Below are 20,272 nucleotides of genomic sequence, written 5' to 3' on the forward strand. Positions count from 1 at the left end.
TTTCAACTACCTATTTCTCTTTTTCTCCTCCTTTTCCTCCTCCCTTCTTTTTCCCTCTTCCCCCCCTCCTCTTCCATTTTCTCTTCTCCTCCTCCCTCTTTTCCTTCCTCTCTCTCTTGCCTCTTGATCCTCTCCTTCCCTCCCCATTTTGCTTCCTCCTCTTTTTCCCTTCTTTTCCTCTTGCTTCCTAAGTATTCCCCTAAACTTGTCCTTTTGAGTTTCCATATTTTCCAGAAACACTGAACCCAAAGTATGCAAGAAGCCCTAAATGGGTCAAGGATGAAGAAAGACCCTGTCTTCCCCTACTCCCATCCCCAGCTGACATACTTTGTTGTTTGCACCCCAAGCTGGACTCCCTGTGTGTCCTTGGGAGTCAAGACAGGTGCCTGCCAGGCAGTCTGCACTGGACTGAGAAACTGTTTGTGCAGCTGGTACCCTTGCAGATAAGCTGACCCTCCTACCTTCATAGTCTGCAGTTCCTGAGGGAAAGGAAGCTGCTTTTGCCATCTTAAATATTCGAGATTTCTCCTCCCTGACACTCCCATGTAGGAGGAGATTTGCTTTCTCCTCCTTCCTTTGTTGTAATCTCATGAATATGCAAGCTTTTGTTTGGATTGGGAGGGTTCCAGGTGCATGTTCATTTCTCTGGTAATAAATCTAGTTGCAATGCAATGCCTCATAGATTTGTGATATGTTTTTTGTTAACATTCTTTCCCTCCCTTTCTCTCCTCCTCCCTCTCTTCTCCCTCTCCCCTCCTTCCTTCCTCCACTTTTTCTCTCTTTCCTCTTTTCCCTCCCCTCCCCATTTCCAGCCTCCCCTTTTCTCCTTCTTTTTCCCCTTTCCCTCCCTCTTCTCCTTCCTCTCTCCTCCCTTTTTCCTCTCTCCTCTCTCTCTCCATTCCCTTCCCCTTTCCTCCCTCTCCCTCCTCCCTCCTCCCCTCCCCTCCCTCCTCCTTCTATCCCCTCCCCTTCTCTCCCTCTTCTTTCTCTCCCCTCCCTGCTTCCCGGGCACGAAGAGCACCGAGATGCTCCGTCCTCCGAAATTCCTAGAGCGTTCCCGGAAGTAGTCTGAAGGGGGGCCCTCGGCTGCATCAACTTCGCTAGGGAGGGGGGCGGGGTCGAGAGGGTGTGGGGTCCACTTCCGGCCGGGGGCGCGGCTCAGGCTCAGGGCCTGAGGAGACGGACTCGGTGCGTGGGGCCCGTGGGGAGACCCGTCCCCCTCAAAGCGCGTCCAGTTCCGCGTGTCGGAGCCCCACCCGCGGGCCTGCGCGTCCCGGGGCGTCTCTGCTCCGGCCTCTGTCCCGGGGGGTCCCGCGGGGCCGGGGCCGGGGCTGCCCGAGGAGCCTACACGGAGCCTCGCTAGTGAGCGGCCGCCGGTGAGTCGGGCCGGGACTAGGAGCCCATGCGCAGAGCCGGGAGCGGGGGGAGTGGAGGTCCGGGAGGTGGGCTGGGGATGGGGCGCCCTGTGTGGCCCGTATCCTACAACCCCTTCCCCTAAATAAGAACCTGTCTCAGGGAGCCTACCCCTCCCACCCGAGGAAACAGGCCCGACGCTGGGCCCCGGGCCCTTCGCCCATGACGGCCGATAGAATCGTGTCCACCTTCTCTGACACCCACTTTGAGCTTCACTTTTTTTTCAGCCTCCCCCCCCCCCCAAAAAAAAGGGACCGTCCTTCCCCTTGCCTTTGGTTTCCAGCGTTCGCACACACGCGTCCGACTCCGGGGTTCTTGTCCCCTAGAAGCGCTGTGCGGTGCGGCCCCTGCTGCCCCCGGGAGAGGCTTCTCCCAGACCCGATACCCGGCGTCGGGGAGGCAGCCCTTTTTAGCCCTCTCTCCTTCCTCCGAACCTTCTTTGTGTCATACCCCCGGACTCTGGAGCCCTGCTCAGAACAACATTTTTACAGGCTTGAAACCAGCCTCCCAGGATCACAGCAGAAACTAATTACATCGTGATACACGCTGTCAAACCATTAGAGACACTGGTCTTTTGTTTTCACACACCCTTTCCTTCCTTCTCCACCCATCTTTTATGGGATAACGGTCTCCTTGGCGCAGGTTTCACCGTCTAAATGACTTCTGCCCTAGTGGTGTCTGCGTAGCCCTTCAAAGAAAAGCCAAGATAGTACCTTCAGTTATAGAGTTGAACTCTAGAGGTAATCATCTGGTTCCTCCACCAGGAGAAAAATAATAAAATATTGATTTTTTTTTCTGACATAAGTGTTTATAGAAGCTAAATTTTAACTTTATTTCTTTAAAACACTGGTATCAAACTCAAAGAGAAATGGATCCCTGTTAGCCTCAGGATGACTTAGAAAGTCACAAATTAACATTATCTGTGTTGTATTTTTATTTAAACACTCCAGTGGCCCTGAGTTTGACACCTCTTACTTAAAGGGATTTTTACAAAATACCAACTGCTACTCCAAGGCACAATATTTCTTTTGTCTACATTATGGCAAGATTTTTTTTTTTTGTATGCTACCCCTCTCAACCAAGAAAACTTAAAATAACCATTCATACCCTTCCCTGATACTTTCTCTTTTCTAAACTACTAAGAGCATTTATTGTTTGTCCCAAACAAACTAGCATTTTATTGTTTAGGTTTTTTTTTTTTCCCCATGGCTTTATGAATTAAATCTCTCCAACCACATTAAAAGCACCTCTTCTTTCTCCTCTCCAGGGTCTAGCACAGGGCTGGTCATGTAGTACAGCTCAGTAAAAACTTGTTGATTGGTTTTGGAACACACAGTGCTTTTCAAGAATATTTTTTGCTAGAGAAATCTGAAATTCTGAAATCTGGTATCTTATAATTCACTTACCTGCTGCTTATACTTATGTCAGTCTTAACCAGAGCCAGAACCCCAAACCTAGAAACACAGAAGGATGTCTGAGCTTTAAGAAGAAGAGCTATTACAAAACTTAGGGACTTGCCTCCATAGGAGAGATGTGTTGTCATCGTCCTCCAAACCACTGGGTATTGACATCTGGAATCATGTGCAAGATAGAACCGTAGGCCTTTGATTACCTAGTCCAGTGCTCTCATATTGCAAATGCAGAAGCTGAGATCCAGAGAGTGTTACATGCCCAGAGTCACACAGCCAGCTGGTGATATATCAAGAACTGCAGCTCCCTTCCCCTGATTTCTACAGATTGAATGGTGCTTTTCTTCTGATGCTGCATTTGAGATGCTGTATCACACTGGGAAGAGCATTGGGCTTGGAGTCAGGAGGCCTAGCTTCAGACCTGGCTCTGATATTTCCCTTTGTGATCTTGGACAAGCTGCTAAATCTCTCCAAACCCTAATTTTCATATTAGTAAAATGGTCATAATAATATTACTTGCTTCCTGTTGCAAGGGAAATACTTGGCAAATTTTAAAACATAAAAATGAGCATTATAGTAGATTAGTATGCTTTCTTCTATGTTACAGCTGTATCTTGAATCAAGTTGTAGAATTTCAGAGTTGAGGGCTATTGAACTATAGCACAGAGCAATAAATTTAACAAATGATTACAAAGCACTACTATGTGCTGAGTATTGTGTCCAATGCACAAGGTTTAGATAAAAATCTACATTATCTGCCTTCAGAGAACTTAGAATAAGAAATTTAGTAAACCAAGCATCCACAAATAAGTACAATAAAAGATAGAATATTATTGGGATAAAGGAGAAATATAGGCATAGTGTTCTAAGAAAGTTTGAAGAGAGAGAGATCACTTTCAACTTGTGCATCAGGGCAAACCACATGGGGGAAGGTCCTGAAAGAATAAAGGGATTTTAGCAGGTAGGGATGAAGAAGGAGGGTATGATAATTCAGTTGTTTTGTTTTGTTTTTTGCTGCACCACAGCAATATTTTTAATCAGGTTGCAAAATCATGGAATCTCAAGGGTCATTCATGCCAACTTAAATGTGTGCAGAAATCCATTTTATGATATGTCTTATAAGTAGTCTTCTAGTCTCTGCTTGAAGACCCCTTGTGATGGAGAATTCTTGTTAATTGGATGCCCTGCCTGAAAAATGGAGGCATGAGAGGGCATGATGAGATTGGGGAACATCGAGTAGTACATTTTGGATGTGACATAGCACATATGAAGGAAAAATGTGAAATAAGCTTGGGATGGTGGCACAGAATCTTACGGTTAGGATGTACCTTAGAGGCCATCTGGTTCAACCTGTGCGAAAAGATGAGTCCCTTCAACTATATCCCTAGCAAGTGTTTGGTTGTCATGCAGCCTCTACTTGAAGTCCTCTAGTGAGTTAGAAACCACCTTTGGATGTCTCTAATTGTTAGATATTCCCTTCCATTCAGCCTAAATCTACCTCTGTAACTTTTCCCCCTTTGGTCCCAGTACTGACTTCTTGGGTTAAGCAGAACAAGTCCAATCTGCCTTCCACATGACATCTCTTCTGATATTTGAAGGTGGTTATCTGTATCTACTAAATTATCTTTTCTCCAGAGTAAATTCCCCTGTGTGGAATAGGATCTTAACTGGAAGAGACCTTAAAGGCCACCTGACATCCTCATTTTACAGATGGGGAAACTGAGGACCAAAGAAGTTAAGTGACTTGCCCAATGTCATACAGTTTGTACTTGGTAGATCAAGGATTTGAACTGAATGCATTGTACCATGCTGCCTGATCTCAAGGCTTTTTATCAACCAGGCTGGCTTCCTTTGGATGCTCTTCAGCTTGTCAATGCCTTTTCTAAAATAAGGTTCCCATACAGAACATAGTACTCTCAATGTATTCTGACCTAAGGCAAAGTACATACAGCTGGACTATAACATCCATAGTTTTTGAAAAGGGGACTTCATTTTAATATAGCCTAAGATCACATTAGCTATTTTTGGCTATCACATATCACCCTGTTGGTTTATATTGAGTTTTACAGTCTACTAAAACCCTTGGATCATTTTCAGATAAATTGTCTAACCAAACCTCCCTCTTCTGTATTTGAGAAGTTAACTTTTTTTTTGGAGGGGGGAAGGCAGGGCAATTGGGGTTAAGTGACTGGCCCAAGGTCACAAGGCTATTAAGTATTAAGTGTCTGAGGCTGGATTTGAAGTCAGGTCCTCCTGACTCCAAGGCTGGTGCTCTATTTATTGGGCTACCTACCCGCCCTGAGAATTTGACTTTTTGAATCCCAGAGTAAGACTTTATATTTATCCCTGTCAAAATCTTTCATATTTGTTCTCTTCCCCTGGAGACTGGAGTCAGGTAGTTTGGAGGGTCCTAAACACTAGCTAAGTTGTTTCTTTTCTGTTCTATTTGAGCAGAGAAGTGACATAGTTCTGTATTTTGAGAATATTTGTTCATCTTTATGACAGATTTTATTTAGAGAGGAAAGATACTGGATGTTATAATAATAAAAGGACGAGTAATTGATGTTCAGTGTGATAACTGGATCATTAGCAGTTCCATTCAGTAAATACTAAATTTCCAAACACATTTCAGTAAACATTTATTAAGGGCCTCCTGTGCTCAATCAGTCAATAAACATTTCTGAAGTGCCTGCTGTGTGCCAGGTGCTGTAAAGTGCTGGGGATATAAAAAGAGACAAAAGACAGTCCCTGCCCTCAAGGAGCTTACAATCCAATGGCTGTGCCATAAGCAAGGCACTGTGTTAATTTGTGTTAGAGATTAAAAACAAAACAACAGAACTATAGAGTAGTCCCTGTAATCAAGGAATTTGCATTCTGCTGAGTTAAGACTTTATACAACAACTAATTCAAGGTGTGAGAGGATTCAGACAGTCAAAATGAGATGTTGGATCGCTTCTGTCTGCAGGAATCGGGGAAGAAATTTGGAAGAAGTAGCCTCTGAATTGGGTGTTGAATAAAAAGGAGGATTTCAACAGATGGAATTGTGGAGAAGAATGTCTTCCATGCCATTCTATCCCCCCCCCCCCCATTAGTTCTGTGACTGGGTAGATTATTTCCCTCTGAGACTTCCATTCCTTCCCTGTCAGCCCTATCTCTCTGACAGGGTTGTGATGAGAATCAAATATTATCATATATATGAATGTACTTAGTCACCGTAAGGTGCTCCATACACATTAGAAGTTATCTCACAGGCTGGTTGAATACAGAAGCCTTAGTGTGTGAAGCTACTGCAGGATGTCAGGTGATATCATGCAGTCAAATCCTTGGCTCCTGGACTGCTTGAGGAGGAAGGGTGGGACAGGATGCTCAGAGATGGCTTCCTGGGCCTTTATCAAGGTATTAATGTTGGTATGATTTGCTCCTTGGTACTACTTTAAAGTTAGTTTCATTCCTCACTGATACGGTGAAGGTGGCTTGTGTTTTTGAGGTGTTAGTGGGGTAGATGGGGGGCCCTGTAGGGTCTTTGTCTACCAAGACAGTTTCAGGAAGAGCAAAGCTCAGTGATTGAGCCCCTAGGTTGGACCTGTGTACATAGTAAGGGCTCAATGAACAATTACTAAATTATATAAAACCCCTTCTTTGGAAGGCCAGTTTAGCTATGCCAAAGATTTAACTTTGAAAATAACTAGACAGCAGTTCAGGAAGGTGAGAAATTTGTGCTTAGATGAAAGAGTAATAGCCCAGCTTTTTTTTTACACTCACTTTATGCCTTCACAGTTTTTCCATGGAGGGGTTAATACCCAAATGCACATTTAGAGCCCTTTGTCAATTAGAATTTGATTCCTTGGGGAGGCAGCTTGGTATGTGTGGGGAAAAAACAAAACACTGGACTGGTGAGTCAGGAATCCTGAGTTCTTGTTCTAGTTATGCCATTTACTTTGGGATCTTGGGAACCTCAGCTTTCCTGGGCCTCAGTTTCCTTCTCTGCAAAAAGTGAGCAACTGTGAACATTGTTAAATTTGTATAGAGCTTGCTATAGACAGCTTAGTTTCCTTTACCTTAATGTTCCTCAATTTGTCACATTTCTTGCAGATTGCATTGATTCTCCATTGGAACTGTAGTCCTTGGTCTTTTAACCTATTCTTTTCAGGTGATCCATTCTAGTTTATAAAACTAGAGAGTGGATATGCATACAGATAATAATGATAGTTGCTTATATTTCCAAATAATCACAGCATATAGTTTTTAAAGAATTTTACAAACCACCTCATTTGATCCTTGCAATAGTCCTGTTCAGTAGCTAGTACAAGTGTTATTACCTTTACAGATGAGGTACCTGAGGCTTAAGGAATGTGTGAATTGTCCTAGGTCTTATGTGACCTCCATTTCACTTACATTGGTAGCAAGTGGCAAACTCAGGATTAGAACCCAGGTCTTCTGACTCTTAATTCCAGTGCTCAGATATTCTGGACAAACTTTCCATAACTTTTTTTTCTTTTTTTTCCCCCTCTGCTTTCCAGTTCATAACGTTCTGTGCTTGTAAAACGGCGGAGAAAGCCACCCACAACTTAGACAGTAAAACCTTGATTAACCGGAACTCAGCTAACCGGTATTTTTGTGAGGGTGGAAGGAAGCTGCAGGCGGAAGGCAGGGAGAGCTGCCCCCCACCACCAAGAAGCCTTGAAGTTCAAAGCAAAGTTGTGTGATTGGTTACTTCATCGACGGAGAAGATCTGCCTCACCAAGTCAGAGAAGCTCTGCATGTGGTCTGGGAACTGAACAAGTTGCTAAAAAAGTGGATTTCTGTGAGCACTTGAGTGCAGAAGACGGGGAAGCCGAGGCAAACGGGTGGGGGTCTTGGGCAGTGGGAGGAGAAGGAAGGAAAACGTGGTAGGAAATGGGAATGAGGACAAGGGAAGAGGGGAAGACCAAGTATTGGTGAAGTGGAGGGGTAGCCAGGAACCTTGGGAGAAAAGGGGTGTGGGTGAGAGCTGTGAAAGGAAAATTTAAAGTAGAGGAAACCAAGCAAATTGAGAGAGAGAGGGGGCAGTAAGGTGAGAGGAGAAAAGCCAAATCAACACTGTGCACGAGTGTAGCATCCACTTCTATTCCTCTTCAATTAAGTCACAGTGTGTATAAGCCACCCAGGCCCATGGCTTCCAAACAGCCTGTAGTGAAGAACAAAGGAGAGAAGCGTAAGAGAGTTGTGCTGACCCTGAAGGAGAAAATTGATATCTGTACCCGTCTTGAAAAGGGTGAGAACAGGAAAGCTTTGATGCAAGAGTACAATGTTGGCATGTCTACCCTGTATGACATCAAGGCCCACAAGGGACAGCTTCTGCGGTTTTTTGCTAATTCGGATTCTAACAAAGCCCTTGAACACCGCCGCACACTGCACACCCCTAAGCTAGAGCATCTAGATCGAGTTTTATATGAGTGGTTCTTGGTGAAACGGTCAGAGGGAGTCCCTGTCTCGGGCCCAATGCTCATTGAGAAGGCTAAAGATTTTTATGAGCAGATGCAGTTGACTGAGCCATGTGTTTTTTCTGGAGGATGGCTTTGGAGGTTTAAGGCACGGCACGGCATCAAAAAGCTAGATGTTTCCAACGAAAGACAGTCAGCAGACCACCAGGCTGCAGAGCAGTTTTGTGGGTTTTTCCGAAGTTTAATTGCAGAGCATGGTTTGTCTCCTGAGCAATTTTACAATGCTGATGAAACTGGTCTGTTTTGGCGTTGCCTGCCAAATTCGACTCCCGAAGGGGCCAGTGCCTCAGGTTTGAAGCAAACTAAGGACAGACTGACTGTCCTCATGTGTGCTAATGCTGCAGGCTCCCACAAAATCAAACCTTTGGTGATTGGAAAGTGTAATGGTCCCAGGACTTTCAAAGGAATTCAGCATTTACCTGTTGCTTACAAGGCACAGGGTAATGCATGGATGGACAAAGAAATTTTTTCTGATTGGTTTCATCATATTTTTGTACCTTCCGTCAAAGATCATTTTAGAAATATAGGCTTACCTGATGACAGCAAAGCTATTCTTCTCCTAGACAATTCTCGAGCCCACCCTCAGGAAGCAGAGTTAGTCTCTGATAACATTTTTACCATCTTTCTGCCTGCCAGTGTTACCTCGTTGATTCAGCCTATGGACCAGGGCATTAGAAGAGATTTCATGAGAAATTTCATCAATCCTCCAGTAACTGTACAAGACCTTCAGACTCGTTACAACATAAGTGATGCCATTTTTAATGTTGCTTGTGCCTGGAATTCTGTTACTAGTGAAATACTAAGGCGGGCATGGAGAAAATTGTGGCCTAGTGTTATGTTTGCAGAAGTATCTTCTGATGAAGAAGAATTTGACCGATTTAGAGTAAGACCTCCAAATAACACACTGGTTCAGATTCTTGAAATGGTGAAGGATCCTTCTTCACCCACAGTCAACAAACTGAATAAAAGTGAAGGAGATGAGTGGGCTGATGCTGACCAAGAAGGTGAAGTGTCACAGGGTGTTAGTGACACAGAAATAGTAGAAACTGTTTGGAATCCTGACAATGGAACTGATTCTGAAAAAGACAGTGATGGTGAAGATTTTAGGGAAGGGGAGAAAACATCTTGGGAAAAAGCTGCTTCATCCTTTGATTCGATTATTAGTTTTGCAGAAAAGCAGCCGTGTTTTACAAACCAGGAGATTATGCAGTTGCATATGCTGCATGCTATTTTTATGCGACAAAGGCAGATGGCAAACAAGCAAACTGAGATCAGGGATATAGTCAAGATAGAAAATCCCAGGGGATATCCTGGAGTTTGCACTGATTCAGCCCAATCTCCTATACCATCTACGTCTACAGCACTATATAGTGATAATTGATAGGCATTTTGGTATCCCTGAGGCCCTGTGAGATTTTATTATCAGAGAAGGATTCAGTTATATCCAGCAGGCTGTATCCTTACTTAGGCAAAAATAAAGTAGACTAAGATTTTTAGATAGATTTTCCACGGGGATTGGTTAAAACCAAAGGTTGCTCATTGAATCTGGAAATTCATTTAATTATAACAGCCCAAACTTCCTGTGCATTCCGGTTAATCGAGGTTTTACTCTATCACCCTTTATGTAGTATGAGGAACCCCTATAGGAAAACAATAGAACTGAAAGGCTTTTCCTTTGTAGCACAGAACTGAGTATAGTACAAGCCTATATTTTATTTTTCAGAAAGCACTCCCCATACAGAATCTCTGTGTGGTAGTTAACAGGATCTAGAAAGATAGAGCTTAGTGGAGAGGGAGGAAAAGTGTAAGGTGTTCAGGTTTCACAAATCAGTGTCTACAGACTGTTTCCTTGTGGGGATTAAATGAGACTTACGGGCTTGTTACTTTTCTGGGTTTTTAACTGTAGAGTGGCTTGGAACATCAGACTTTGACAGGTTTATTAGGTAGCATAAATCCTTCAGACTGAACTTAAGTGAGATTCTGTGAATGAGTCTCTGGAGGGCTTGGGGCCGTCACATTTCCACTGGAAATAAAAATAGTCTATTTCAGTTTTTGAGGTAATATTTCTAAGATATCAGAATTAGTAATATTCCCAATTTTGTATAATTACATTCCAATAGAAAGAAATTGCTCTGCGACCTTGGGAAAGTTAGTCTCTACCCTTAACTCCAAATTCCCGTTCTTCCTATCAGTAAATTTGAGAATTAGATGACCTCTAAAGTCCTTTTTTTCTCACATTCCATGATTCTATGGGAATACAGTTTTGGCAATTTATATTTGAAATAAGGTACAGCCACTCTGAAAATTAAAATTATTCCTTCCCAGTGATATCAGAAATGCCATCCTAAATCAGACTGTTGCGCTGTCCAGCTCAGTGTGGGGACTTTGATGGGCATTTTGCTTTCTATTGGGTGACTTAGGTCAAGTTACTTCTCTTCTCTGGGGTGTTTACTTACCTCTAAAAGGAAGGGTTTGGATGAGGCAGTCTTGAAGTGCCCTTTTGTCTCTATCTTTCTAGAATAATGTGTTAATTTGGGGGTTTAGGTTATGTACTCCAGAATCTTCTGTATCACATTCCCAGATACTTCAGTTGGTCCCATTTCTGGATTTTGATAATGTCTTTAAATCTAGATCAAGACTTAAGAAGTTTACTCAGTTTCTGTTGTATGTAAGTTGCTGAACTTCCCTGCCAAGAAACATACAGTGATTATTTGAGCTTTCCTTTGTAGCCTTGGACTTTCTTATCTCAGAGTTGAAAAGTCTGGCTGCTTTTTTCCCTTTTATTGTTAGGCCAATTTTGTTGAAAGAGTTAATATTTTTTCCCCAATTATACCATGTTAATCTTTGACTTATAAAGAATTAAATGCATACCATGAACCATATGTATCCCTACATAAGACCCTTTACCTACCTACCAGTGTTTCTAGGAAACACACTAAATGCTTGTATTTTTCCATTCTTTTTTTCACTCCTGGGTCTCTAACTCACATTTAACTTTGGATTAATGTTGTGGCAATGGAATCAGCACATACTTTTCATTCCAGAGTTTCCTATCCCTTCCACCAAGAGGCATTTTAAGATCTGGTGGATAGAATTTTGTCCACAGCCTGTTTATAACTATTTTTACATGTTTCTTGCTTTAAGTGAAATAATCCTACAAAATATAAATGCATTGTGTATTTCTTGCTTTATATGCATGTGTATAGATATGCAATATCTCAAATAGTTTTTAAAAAATCTCATTATTGCTACATAAAGTCAAATTGACTTTGTGCCCTTATTACTCCTATGTCACTTGCTGTTGAGTCCCACTATGTCTTTGAGATGATGTTTGTATATGCGTGTATTTTTGTGCCGTTTCTGTGCTCTTTTCACTGTTGACCCTTCTACAAAAGACTGTTCGATTCACCTCTTCTTGGGGGAATGACATGCAGGATGCTGTAGTGATTTAAAGACACTGCTATCCTCTTTCCCTCTTTATTACTAATAATTCTGAATGAAGGGCAGCTCATTCAAAAAATCCCTTCCCTGAGGCAGTTACCCTCTGTTCAAACCTCAAAGTCTTTAAAAAGGAAAAAGTGAGCTTTGTAATTCTATATGAAAATCTTGATAAGCAGAAGGACATAGGATGAGTGCTGCCTTAATTAGATACTGATCTCCAACTGGAGGTGTTCAAACTCCTAGTAAAGTGCTTTGCTATGCTTATTGAACTGAACAGAATGCAAGGTCCACTGCTGTCAGGGATATTGCCGGGGAAATTCATTTATGGATGACCCCTCTGACTCAGACTCTGTGATTCTGTGAGTTCTCGTTTTGGTCTTACATTGTTTACTGTGTGTGAGTCCTGTCTGTAGCCAGATTGTAAGCTCTTGGTGAGCAGGAATTGTGTCTTATATTTCAGCATCTGTCACAGGCTGAACATATAGTTGAAGATCAATAAATACTTGATTGAGGGGATGTGTCTCCCAGAGGTTCTCATCTTGATAGCCCTATGCTGTATTCCAGAAGGATGACGGGAAGGATACATTTTGTAGTAAGTTTACTGAACATCATATTATCTCAATTTTGGTTAAGTTACCAGCACCCTCATGATGAAATACTGGGATATGATAACAAGTAATCCTTCCTTTTTCCATTGGTCACTTATAGTACTCTGACCCAAAAGCTTAGTCCTTTTTTTTTTTACTGAGCTTGGGATTGCCACCATTGCCCTTTCTTCCATACCCTACCTTGATGAGAGGTCCCCAGCAGTTTTATTCTTAGACAGACTGATTATAGTGCACAAACTACTTTATGTGGTAAGTGAGGATGATTAGGGTACAGATGATAAGCAAATTATAAATATGTAGTAGAGTACTGCCTTTTGCCAAATTTAAGAGATTCTGTTATTTTTGAATTGCTCTACTCAGAAGTTCAACTCCTGGCCTTGGCTTCTTTCCTTAGCTCCCTGAAACGTCAGGTTTTGTTTTGTGGGTTTTTTGCAATCTAAAAACCTGTTCTCTTTTTCTCAGAAAGCTTGCTTGATCACTGGCAATGCTTGATCTTTACTCTCTGGTTGTTCAGTTTAGATCTCCTGATGACCTCAAAATGATAATACCCTTCAGTTCACTCTAAGCCTGTTTTATGGGGCAAATGTCTAGTTTCTTATCTTTAATCCAATTCCCCGACTTTCCATTCACTGACACTTTCTGTGACTAATTGGGATGCTGGTTGCTCGTGGCTCTGGTTTTATTATTCCTCTGTTCAGGAATATGCCTAGATATCTTATTTTCCACCTGCCTAAGGGAGGAAATGTGCTATGAAAAAAAATTACTGGGATACTGGAGACCTGGGTTCTAGTCTCAGCTTGTACCATTTTTTTTTTTGTTTTGTTTTGTGACTTTAATCAAGTTATTTCCCCATATGTAAAATGGGTTAGACATAGAGGGAGAGGGGGAAATTAGACTCTTGGGGACTTTTCCAGCTATAGTATCCTAATGATTCTTCATTAGCCTTTCCCATGACTTTCTTTAGTCTTTGATACTGAATTCTGGAAATTCCAGTAGAGGTCTTGAATTATTACTCAAGTATGCGCTTCCCTTCACATTTAGCCTTTTTATGCTTTCTTCAGCTGTCTAACTCATACACATATGTATAACTTTCAATTATATAAAAAGAATGAGCTAAATTTTGACAGGTAATTACCAGGTTATTGACCTCTGTTCCATTTTTGAAATGGGTTGCGTGGTGGTAGTAATAAGGGCTTACTTGTAGAACCCTCACATTGCTCAAAATTGACCTAATCAAAACTTCTTGAAATTATATGTATTTGGATTAATATAACAAGCTCCTCTTTTACTTCCTAGAAGGAAGACCTCTTATATCCATAACTTTGTGTGAATTTATTTAATCAGGTGCTTTACTCCTAATCTCTATTTGATAGCAGTATTGCTGTGAGAATGAGAATCTGTATTAGGGGTTGTGAGAGGAATTATTTCTTGAGGAGATCGACAGACCTGTGTGAAATGAACAGCAGGATAGGAGTTCCCTACAGGGCCAAAAGAAGACTCCAGAAATCTAGTGAATTGATTATAAGATAGTTTCTGAAAGTTGGGTTAGAGCTGGAAAGGCTGATTTCCAATCGTTTGATTTTATAGGTTGTGAATGGACAAAATCTTACCTTGACTTAATTCACTGTTCTTTCTACTGCTCCACTGAGTAATGCCCATTAGTTATACCTGAGTTTCTTGTGTAGCTTGTCATCCCCTGCCTAGAAAACAAATGCAGTGGGAAATGGGCCATTTATAAAAGACATAGGACTAATAGGATTATTAGAAGTTAGAACAGCAAGAGTGTAAATTAGATATGTAATGCTGACTCTGATGTAGGGGAAACCTGGTCTTAGCCCTGACCCATAACAGTCATATCATTCCCTCCTGTTTCTAAAATTTTCTTGTCTATAAAAGGTGAGAACTAGAAGGGGCCTTAGAGATGCTACTGTCTGAACCACCTTTTATAGTTGAGTAAATTTAGGTATAGAGAGAAATAAGTGACTTGCCTAAAGGCGTACCTGCTAATGAGTGATCTCAAGTCTTCTCTCATTTATTCCTTTTCCAGTAATGCAGGGATCTCTAGGTTCCTTTCCTGTCTAATGTTATATGATCCTGTGATAGATTTAAATTGATAATTGGAAGAAACCAGAAATTAACAAAATCTTTTGATATAAGACGTTGTATGTGGAAATGAATTATCCTTAATAGCCACCTCAAAGCAGAACATCCTAGTTTTCCCTAGGAATTGTTTGTTTTGTAACCATGAATTTCCATGAATTGGTAAAACATTTCTCCTACCTTTACCCTGTCTGGAGAATAACGTTACTATTAAAAGTAGTGAAATTCTTTTCCCTAAATTTGTTCGCTCCATGGGAGCTCACTCCTTGAGATTTTCTGAGATTTCATGAATGACTTCCTCGAATTTGTGGTTTTTGTCTTTGGATACTGAAAAGTTATAATTGACCCCTTTAATCTGTATTTACACAGCAGCCTTTCCCTTGATCCCTTTAATTCTTTTGGTTAAGTTATTTGCACCTTTCAGCTCCATTTTATCAGTCAACATGTGAACACTTATAATGTCTGGTTTCTGGGCATCTACCATAAAAAGGGAAAATATGATAGCCATTTTCATAGATCTAACATGATTATAGGTACAACTGAATGGAAAGAGCACTTGGTTAGGAATTAGGAGACTTGGATTCTAATCCTGCCTTTGCTACTGACTCCAACAAACCATTTATTTCACTTTTCTGAATGACAGTTTTTTCTTTTGTAAAATGAGAAGATTGGGCATGTTATGAGCCTTCCACTTTTAACATTGTGTAATACTTAGAAACTCATCTGCCCACTCATCCCACCGTTTGGTGTTTTACTCCTCAGAGAAGCTTAGTATCTTCTACTAAGCTTGCAAATTAGACTACATATTCTGCCTTCCAGATCATTTATAAAGCGGTTGAATAGTTCACCACCCATCCCTGGAAGATTTCACATATATTTCCTCCCAGAGAAGTGGCCATTGAGCTCTTTCTGTCTTTCAGAGTATGAAAGGCACTTTGATTTAGTGGGGAAAAAACACTGAATTTTAAGTCTTTTTAAAGACGTGAACTTGACTCTCACTAGCAATGTGACTTTGAGCAAACCACTTTATTTTTATTTGAGCCTTAGTTTCCTCATTTGTAAAGTGGGAATAATAGTGCACTAATCTCAGGACTGATTGTATGGATCAGATGCAATAATGTGTACAAAGGTCTATATAAATGGTAGTTATTATAAGCCAGTTCCCTATCCATGATAGAGCATCCTTCCTTGCCTCCCTTCATATGATAACTCAATTTTTAAAATAGTCTTTGGTGTGGAACATTCCAAGGGTCATTTTGTGACTATCACTGCTTTTACTATGTCAGTTTATTTACTTGCTCAGAAAAATCTGAGATTAATAAGGCCAGATTTATCCTAGCAGAAAATGGGGTGTCTTCCAGTAGGTTGGTTTGTTCACTACTGTGACCTAGCTCTTAATCATAGTCTTCCAGATTTTTTGATCCAGAAAAAAAATTTCACTAATTTGTTGTTGGGAATTCTTTCTGGGACCCTGTTACAGATGGAACCTATACTTACAGCCTCCCACTTCTCTGGTCCAGCAAGTTTTGGTATTGTACTGTTTTGTTCTCTTGCCATACAGCCTCATGGTTTCTCCTGTGGGCCACGGTTTTGTAGAACCAAGTCCTTTGTGGACACCACTTGTGATACTGTAGTCTCTTGATTTGTACTATGTTTGTAGTACACCAGAGCCCTGAGGTTTTTTTTTGTCCTTCATGCTTCAGTCTAGCCAGGTGCCCCCTTATCCTCATACATGCAGTTGGTTTAGACACCAAAGACAGACCTTACTTATCATGTGCGCTTTCTGAGTTTTGTCTTGTTACGTTTGATTCCTTCAAAATATCTGGGTGGAAACCATTTAAGTCTTAGAACATATACACACAGTTCAGTACTGCTAATCAGTTTCAGCAGAGAGGTGAATAGAAAATCCTTGGGTCCTGTAGCAGAGAATTCATGCCAGGCCTCCTGTTTAATCCACAATTTATAAATTTTTCATTGTGATTGTAAAGTGATCTAATGGATTCATTACTGACATATTTATTCCAGTGTGTTTTCCCAATACTTTTGGAGGAACTTGTAGGGTCTTCATTAAATACTGTTCGGACAGTTTAATTCCTAGCCTTCATGTAACCTATCACTGTTTCCTGTTTCCCTTGTCCAGATTATGTTTTTTGAAAAATATATTTTTCATAGATAATAAAAGCTCTCAGAAGAGAGGCTTATCACTAGAAAGGGAACAAGCATTTATTAATTAAGCCTCTACTATGTACTTTAGAAATATATTATTTGATAGAAGACTGGCTACCTGGTGATGCCTTAAAAATTATTTTTAAAACCGTATCAACTCTGAAGTAGAATTTCCACCTGCATTGATGGAGGCAGTCCCCACCCCAGTGAACTTACAGATTCTTGGAGCCAGTAATAGAATCTCAGGGGGCAGGGCTTCTGAAGGTTACGACAGCCCCAATCAGAGCATAAATCCCTCTTACTGCTCTGTGACAGGAACAGAGCCCACCACTTGAGGAGACAACCTATTCCTTTGTAGGTTAGCTCTAATGATGGGAAGCTGCTTATGTTGAACCAAAATCTGCTTCCTGGTGGCCCTTCCTTGGCCCCCGGCCCTAGGCCTGGCGAGAACCAACTCGCTGATGTTTCTCTTTGATATCCTTGTATCCTAAATGTCATCTAAGGCATGATGTAAGAGGACCATCCCTCCTCTAACTGGACCCTGTCGAGCTTAACCAACGTAGCCTAAAATCACATGAGTTCTTTTGGTGCTGACTCCTGTTGCCTCAGGACGGTGCAGTGGACAGAGTGCCAGGCCTGGGGTCAGAAAGACTCATCTTCCTGAGTTCAGATCTGGCCTCAAAGCACGAGATGTGTGACCCTGGTCAAGTTACTTAGCTTTCTCAGTTTCGTCATCTGTTAAGTGAACTGGAGAAGGAAAGGGCAAACAAACTGTTCTAAACCAAAAACCCCAAATGGGGTCATGAAGTATCAACATGACTGAAAAATGACCAAATAACAACAACCCATTGACCCTGTAGCTCATTAACCAGGCTTCCTTCCTTCCCTACGTCATTATTATAAGAACTGTCCCATATCTTGTGCACCTTGTACTTAAACGCTGCTGGTTTTTTTTAACATAAGTGCAGAGGTTTTTTTTTTTTTTTTTTTTTTTTTTGCTTTTTGGAGGGGGAAAGGCAGAGTAATTGGGGTTAAGTTACTTGCCCAAGGTCACATAACTAGTAAGTGTGTCAGGTGTCTGAGGTTGTATTTGAACTCAGGTCCTCCTGACTTAAGGGCTGGTGCTCTATTCACTGCACCACCTAGCTGCCCCAGAACTTTACTTTTTACTTAGAAAAACCACATATTAACATCTGTGTTCCATTATGTTTTCATTTATTTAGTTAAATATTTCATAATTACATTTTAATCTGGTTTGGGCTGGGCTGTTCTTCCAACTTTTATAGGATCTGTAATCATAGACTGAAAATTAGGAGGGGCATGAAAACCAGCCAAGTATAACCTCAACTTACTGATGAAGAAACTAAGGCCCAGAAACTACGATATACATTCTTGTGACCATGCAACTACAAGTGCTCTTTAGCTCCAGCTTCCTGACTCTTTTCCTCTTGCCTTCCAAAAAATGTACAGGTTTTATCCTCATTCAGGTGCAGAGAAGTTAGAAACTCACATTCAAGAACTGAGATAGTAAATGGAAAGGTCAGGAGTGAAATCCTGTTATGCTGATTCCAACTTCCCGCCCCAAGCCTGTGAAAGTGTGAGGACCAGGGGAATCTGGCCAGAGCAGAGGGAGCCTGATACAAGTCCTCAAACTCGGAGGACTAGTGAGAATGTCATCTGCCCATTTCCTTGTCTGACCCTCCTCAGATGGGCCCCTACTCTGTTTTCATCAAAATTTCCTTTAATAGGCCCCTGGACTTGGCTTATCCTGTCTTTTTCATTGCAAGTGTCCTGGACATACTCAGTATGCCCTTTCTCTGCTTTTCGCACCTTCCCTCCTCCTCCATCTGTTGAAATCCCTGGTTTCCTTCAAGACGCAGCTCAGGTGCCACCTCCTTCATGGTCCTTCCCTAGGGAAGGATTGCACTCCTGAAATTTCTCATTTCAGCTTACCTGCATCTCTCCTTTATGCTGACTCACTTTACTTTTTTCTTATTTGTAAATATTTTCCTTACCATATGGGATTAAGAGCACCTTGAGAGGACTGGTGTCATATATATATATATATATTTTTTTTTAAAGCATTCGGGGTTAAGTAACTTGCCCAAGGTTACACGGCCAGTTTTTTTGTGTGGGTGTTAAGTATCTGAGGCCTCAACCGATCCTGGGTCCTCCTGAATGCGGGGCCGGCGCTCTTACTCACTATATCACCTAGCTGCCCTATCATATCAATTTTTAACAAATATGTGTGTCCCTGATGGCAAGTGCAGTCCCTTGAACATGATAAGCATTTAAATGTTTATTTGAATTGAAGTAGGTAATGCTGGAAAAGTAAAGGCTTTCTACAAAATGGCCCCAGTTGACCTTTCCAGCATCTTAATCTGTTGTTCCCCTACGCGGACATTCTGTCTCATCCAGACTGCCTTATCACTAACTTGTGCATACCATGTCCATTCCATCCACCATACCTTTATTTGTACTGACTCCCTCTTTTATCTAAATCCTCTCAAGCCTTCAAAGCCTTGTTCACATCTTACATCCTATGATAAGTCTTCCATGGCCACTTCACTCCATGGCACAGTGATATGTCTCTCCTCCAAACTCTTGTAATCTGTACCGTGTATCTGATATCAGATCTCTGAATCTCTGTCTTACCTTGTATTGTGAATTAACCTTTTTTTCTCAACTAGATTGTAAGCTCCTTGAAGTCGTGAATTGTGCTCATTGTAACTTCCATAGTGCCTGTCTGAGGGTCTTATGCATAGTAGGGGCTCAATATACGTTTGACTGATTTATGCAACTTTTTCTTGAGAGTTTGGATTGGCAGACAACACTGGTCTTGTATTCAGAAGACCTGAGTTCAGGTCTCAGTACCAGTACTTACTTAAGTGTCTGGGTAAGTCTCTTTAACTTTGCCTCAATTTTGTCTTCTGTAAAGTGAGAAAAAAAATATTTCATTACCTCTCTTAAAGGGTTGTTATGAAATAAATGCTTTTTAAATTTTAAAGTACTATATAAGTAAAGTTATAATAGGTATTATTCCTGACTTGAAGGATGAGTTCTCCATCCTGTTCTGGGAAGCCAGTCCTTCCCCCCAAGCCTTATCATTTCTTTAGAGCCCTCATTTCCATCCCTGTCGTCTTTCTCTCCCTCCCCACTGGCCCATTAGATTGTGGAAGTCATTATAACTTAATCCAGCCCAAATCCCTTCATTCTTTCATCACTACTCTTAAGTATGTAAGGCGCACCATAACTTTGATCTCTACCAGTAGACTTGTGCTTTCTGAAAGTAGACTTTCAGCATTCTTGTCTTCCTCAGCAGCTGCTCTCTGAGGGCATGGTTGATGGCTTTTCTGACCACATTTGGCTAGCTCTTCTGTATTTTTAAAAAAAACCTCTACTGCCTCCAGTGCTGGAGGCAGGATCTTGTTTTTGGTCAAAGGCCAATGGAAGACTTACAGAGCAGAGTGAATACAATGAGATCATTAAATGAGAACCGAGTTAATGGGAGTTGAGTGTACCGTGTTTCCCGATAATAAGACCTATCCCGAAAATAAGCCCTCCCCTTACTGTGTAAGATTCCTCTAAAATAAGCCCTCCCCCGAAAATAAGCCCTACTGAGATTGCTACTGTAGTGAAGGTGATCCCCTGC

General features: G+C 41.5%; 2 protein-coding genes across 6 annotated transcripts in view; both read left to right on the forward strand.

Annotated features, from left to right (window-relative positions):
* Positions 1–1,254: 1,254 nt before the first annotated feature.
* The window catches only part of LOC138155879 (zinc finger protein 3-like), a 33,365-nt gene continuing 14,347 nt past the window's right edge, over positions 1,255–20,272 (forward strand). Inside the window, exon 1 of one of the 5 annotated variants that reach the window (XM_069081142.1) lies at positions 1,255–1,376. The gene's annotated coding sequence lies outside the window, so the exon portion shown is untranslated. Of the gene's footprint in view, positions 1,377–7,497; positions 7,670–12,245; positions 12,339–20,272 lie in introns of those variants that run through there. The other 4 variants (XM_069081139.1, XM_069081137.1, XM_069081136.1 and 1 more) reach the window with 4 other exon arrangements.
* On the forward strand, positions 7,665–11,180 carry JRK (Jrk helix-turn-helix protein). The gene has a single exon (XM_069081134.1). The coding sequence runs from the start codon at positions 7,974–7,976 to the stop codon at positions 9,684–9,686; it is 1,713 nt and encodes a 570-aa protein (XP_068937235.1). The 5' UTR covers positions 7,665–7,973; the 3' UTR covers positions 9,687–11,180.

Source organism: Petaurus breviceps, unplaced genomic scaffold (genome assembly GCF_028583685.1).
Source record: "Petaurus breviceps papuanus isolate PSGF00001 unplaced genomic scaffold, PetGlider_PUasm1.0 98, whole genome shotgun sequence".
NCBI lineage: Eukaryota > Metazoa > Chordata > Mammalia > Diprotodontia > Petauridae > Petaurus > Petaurus breviceps.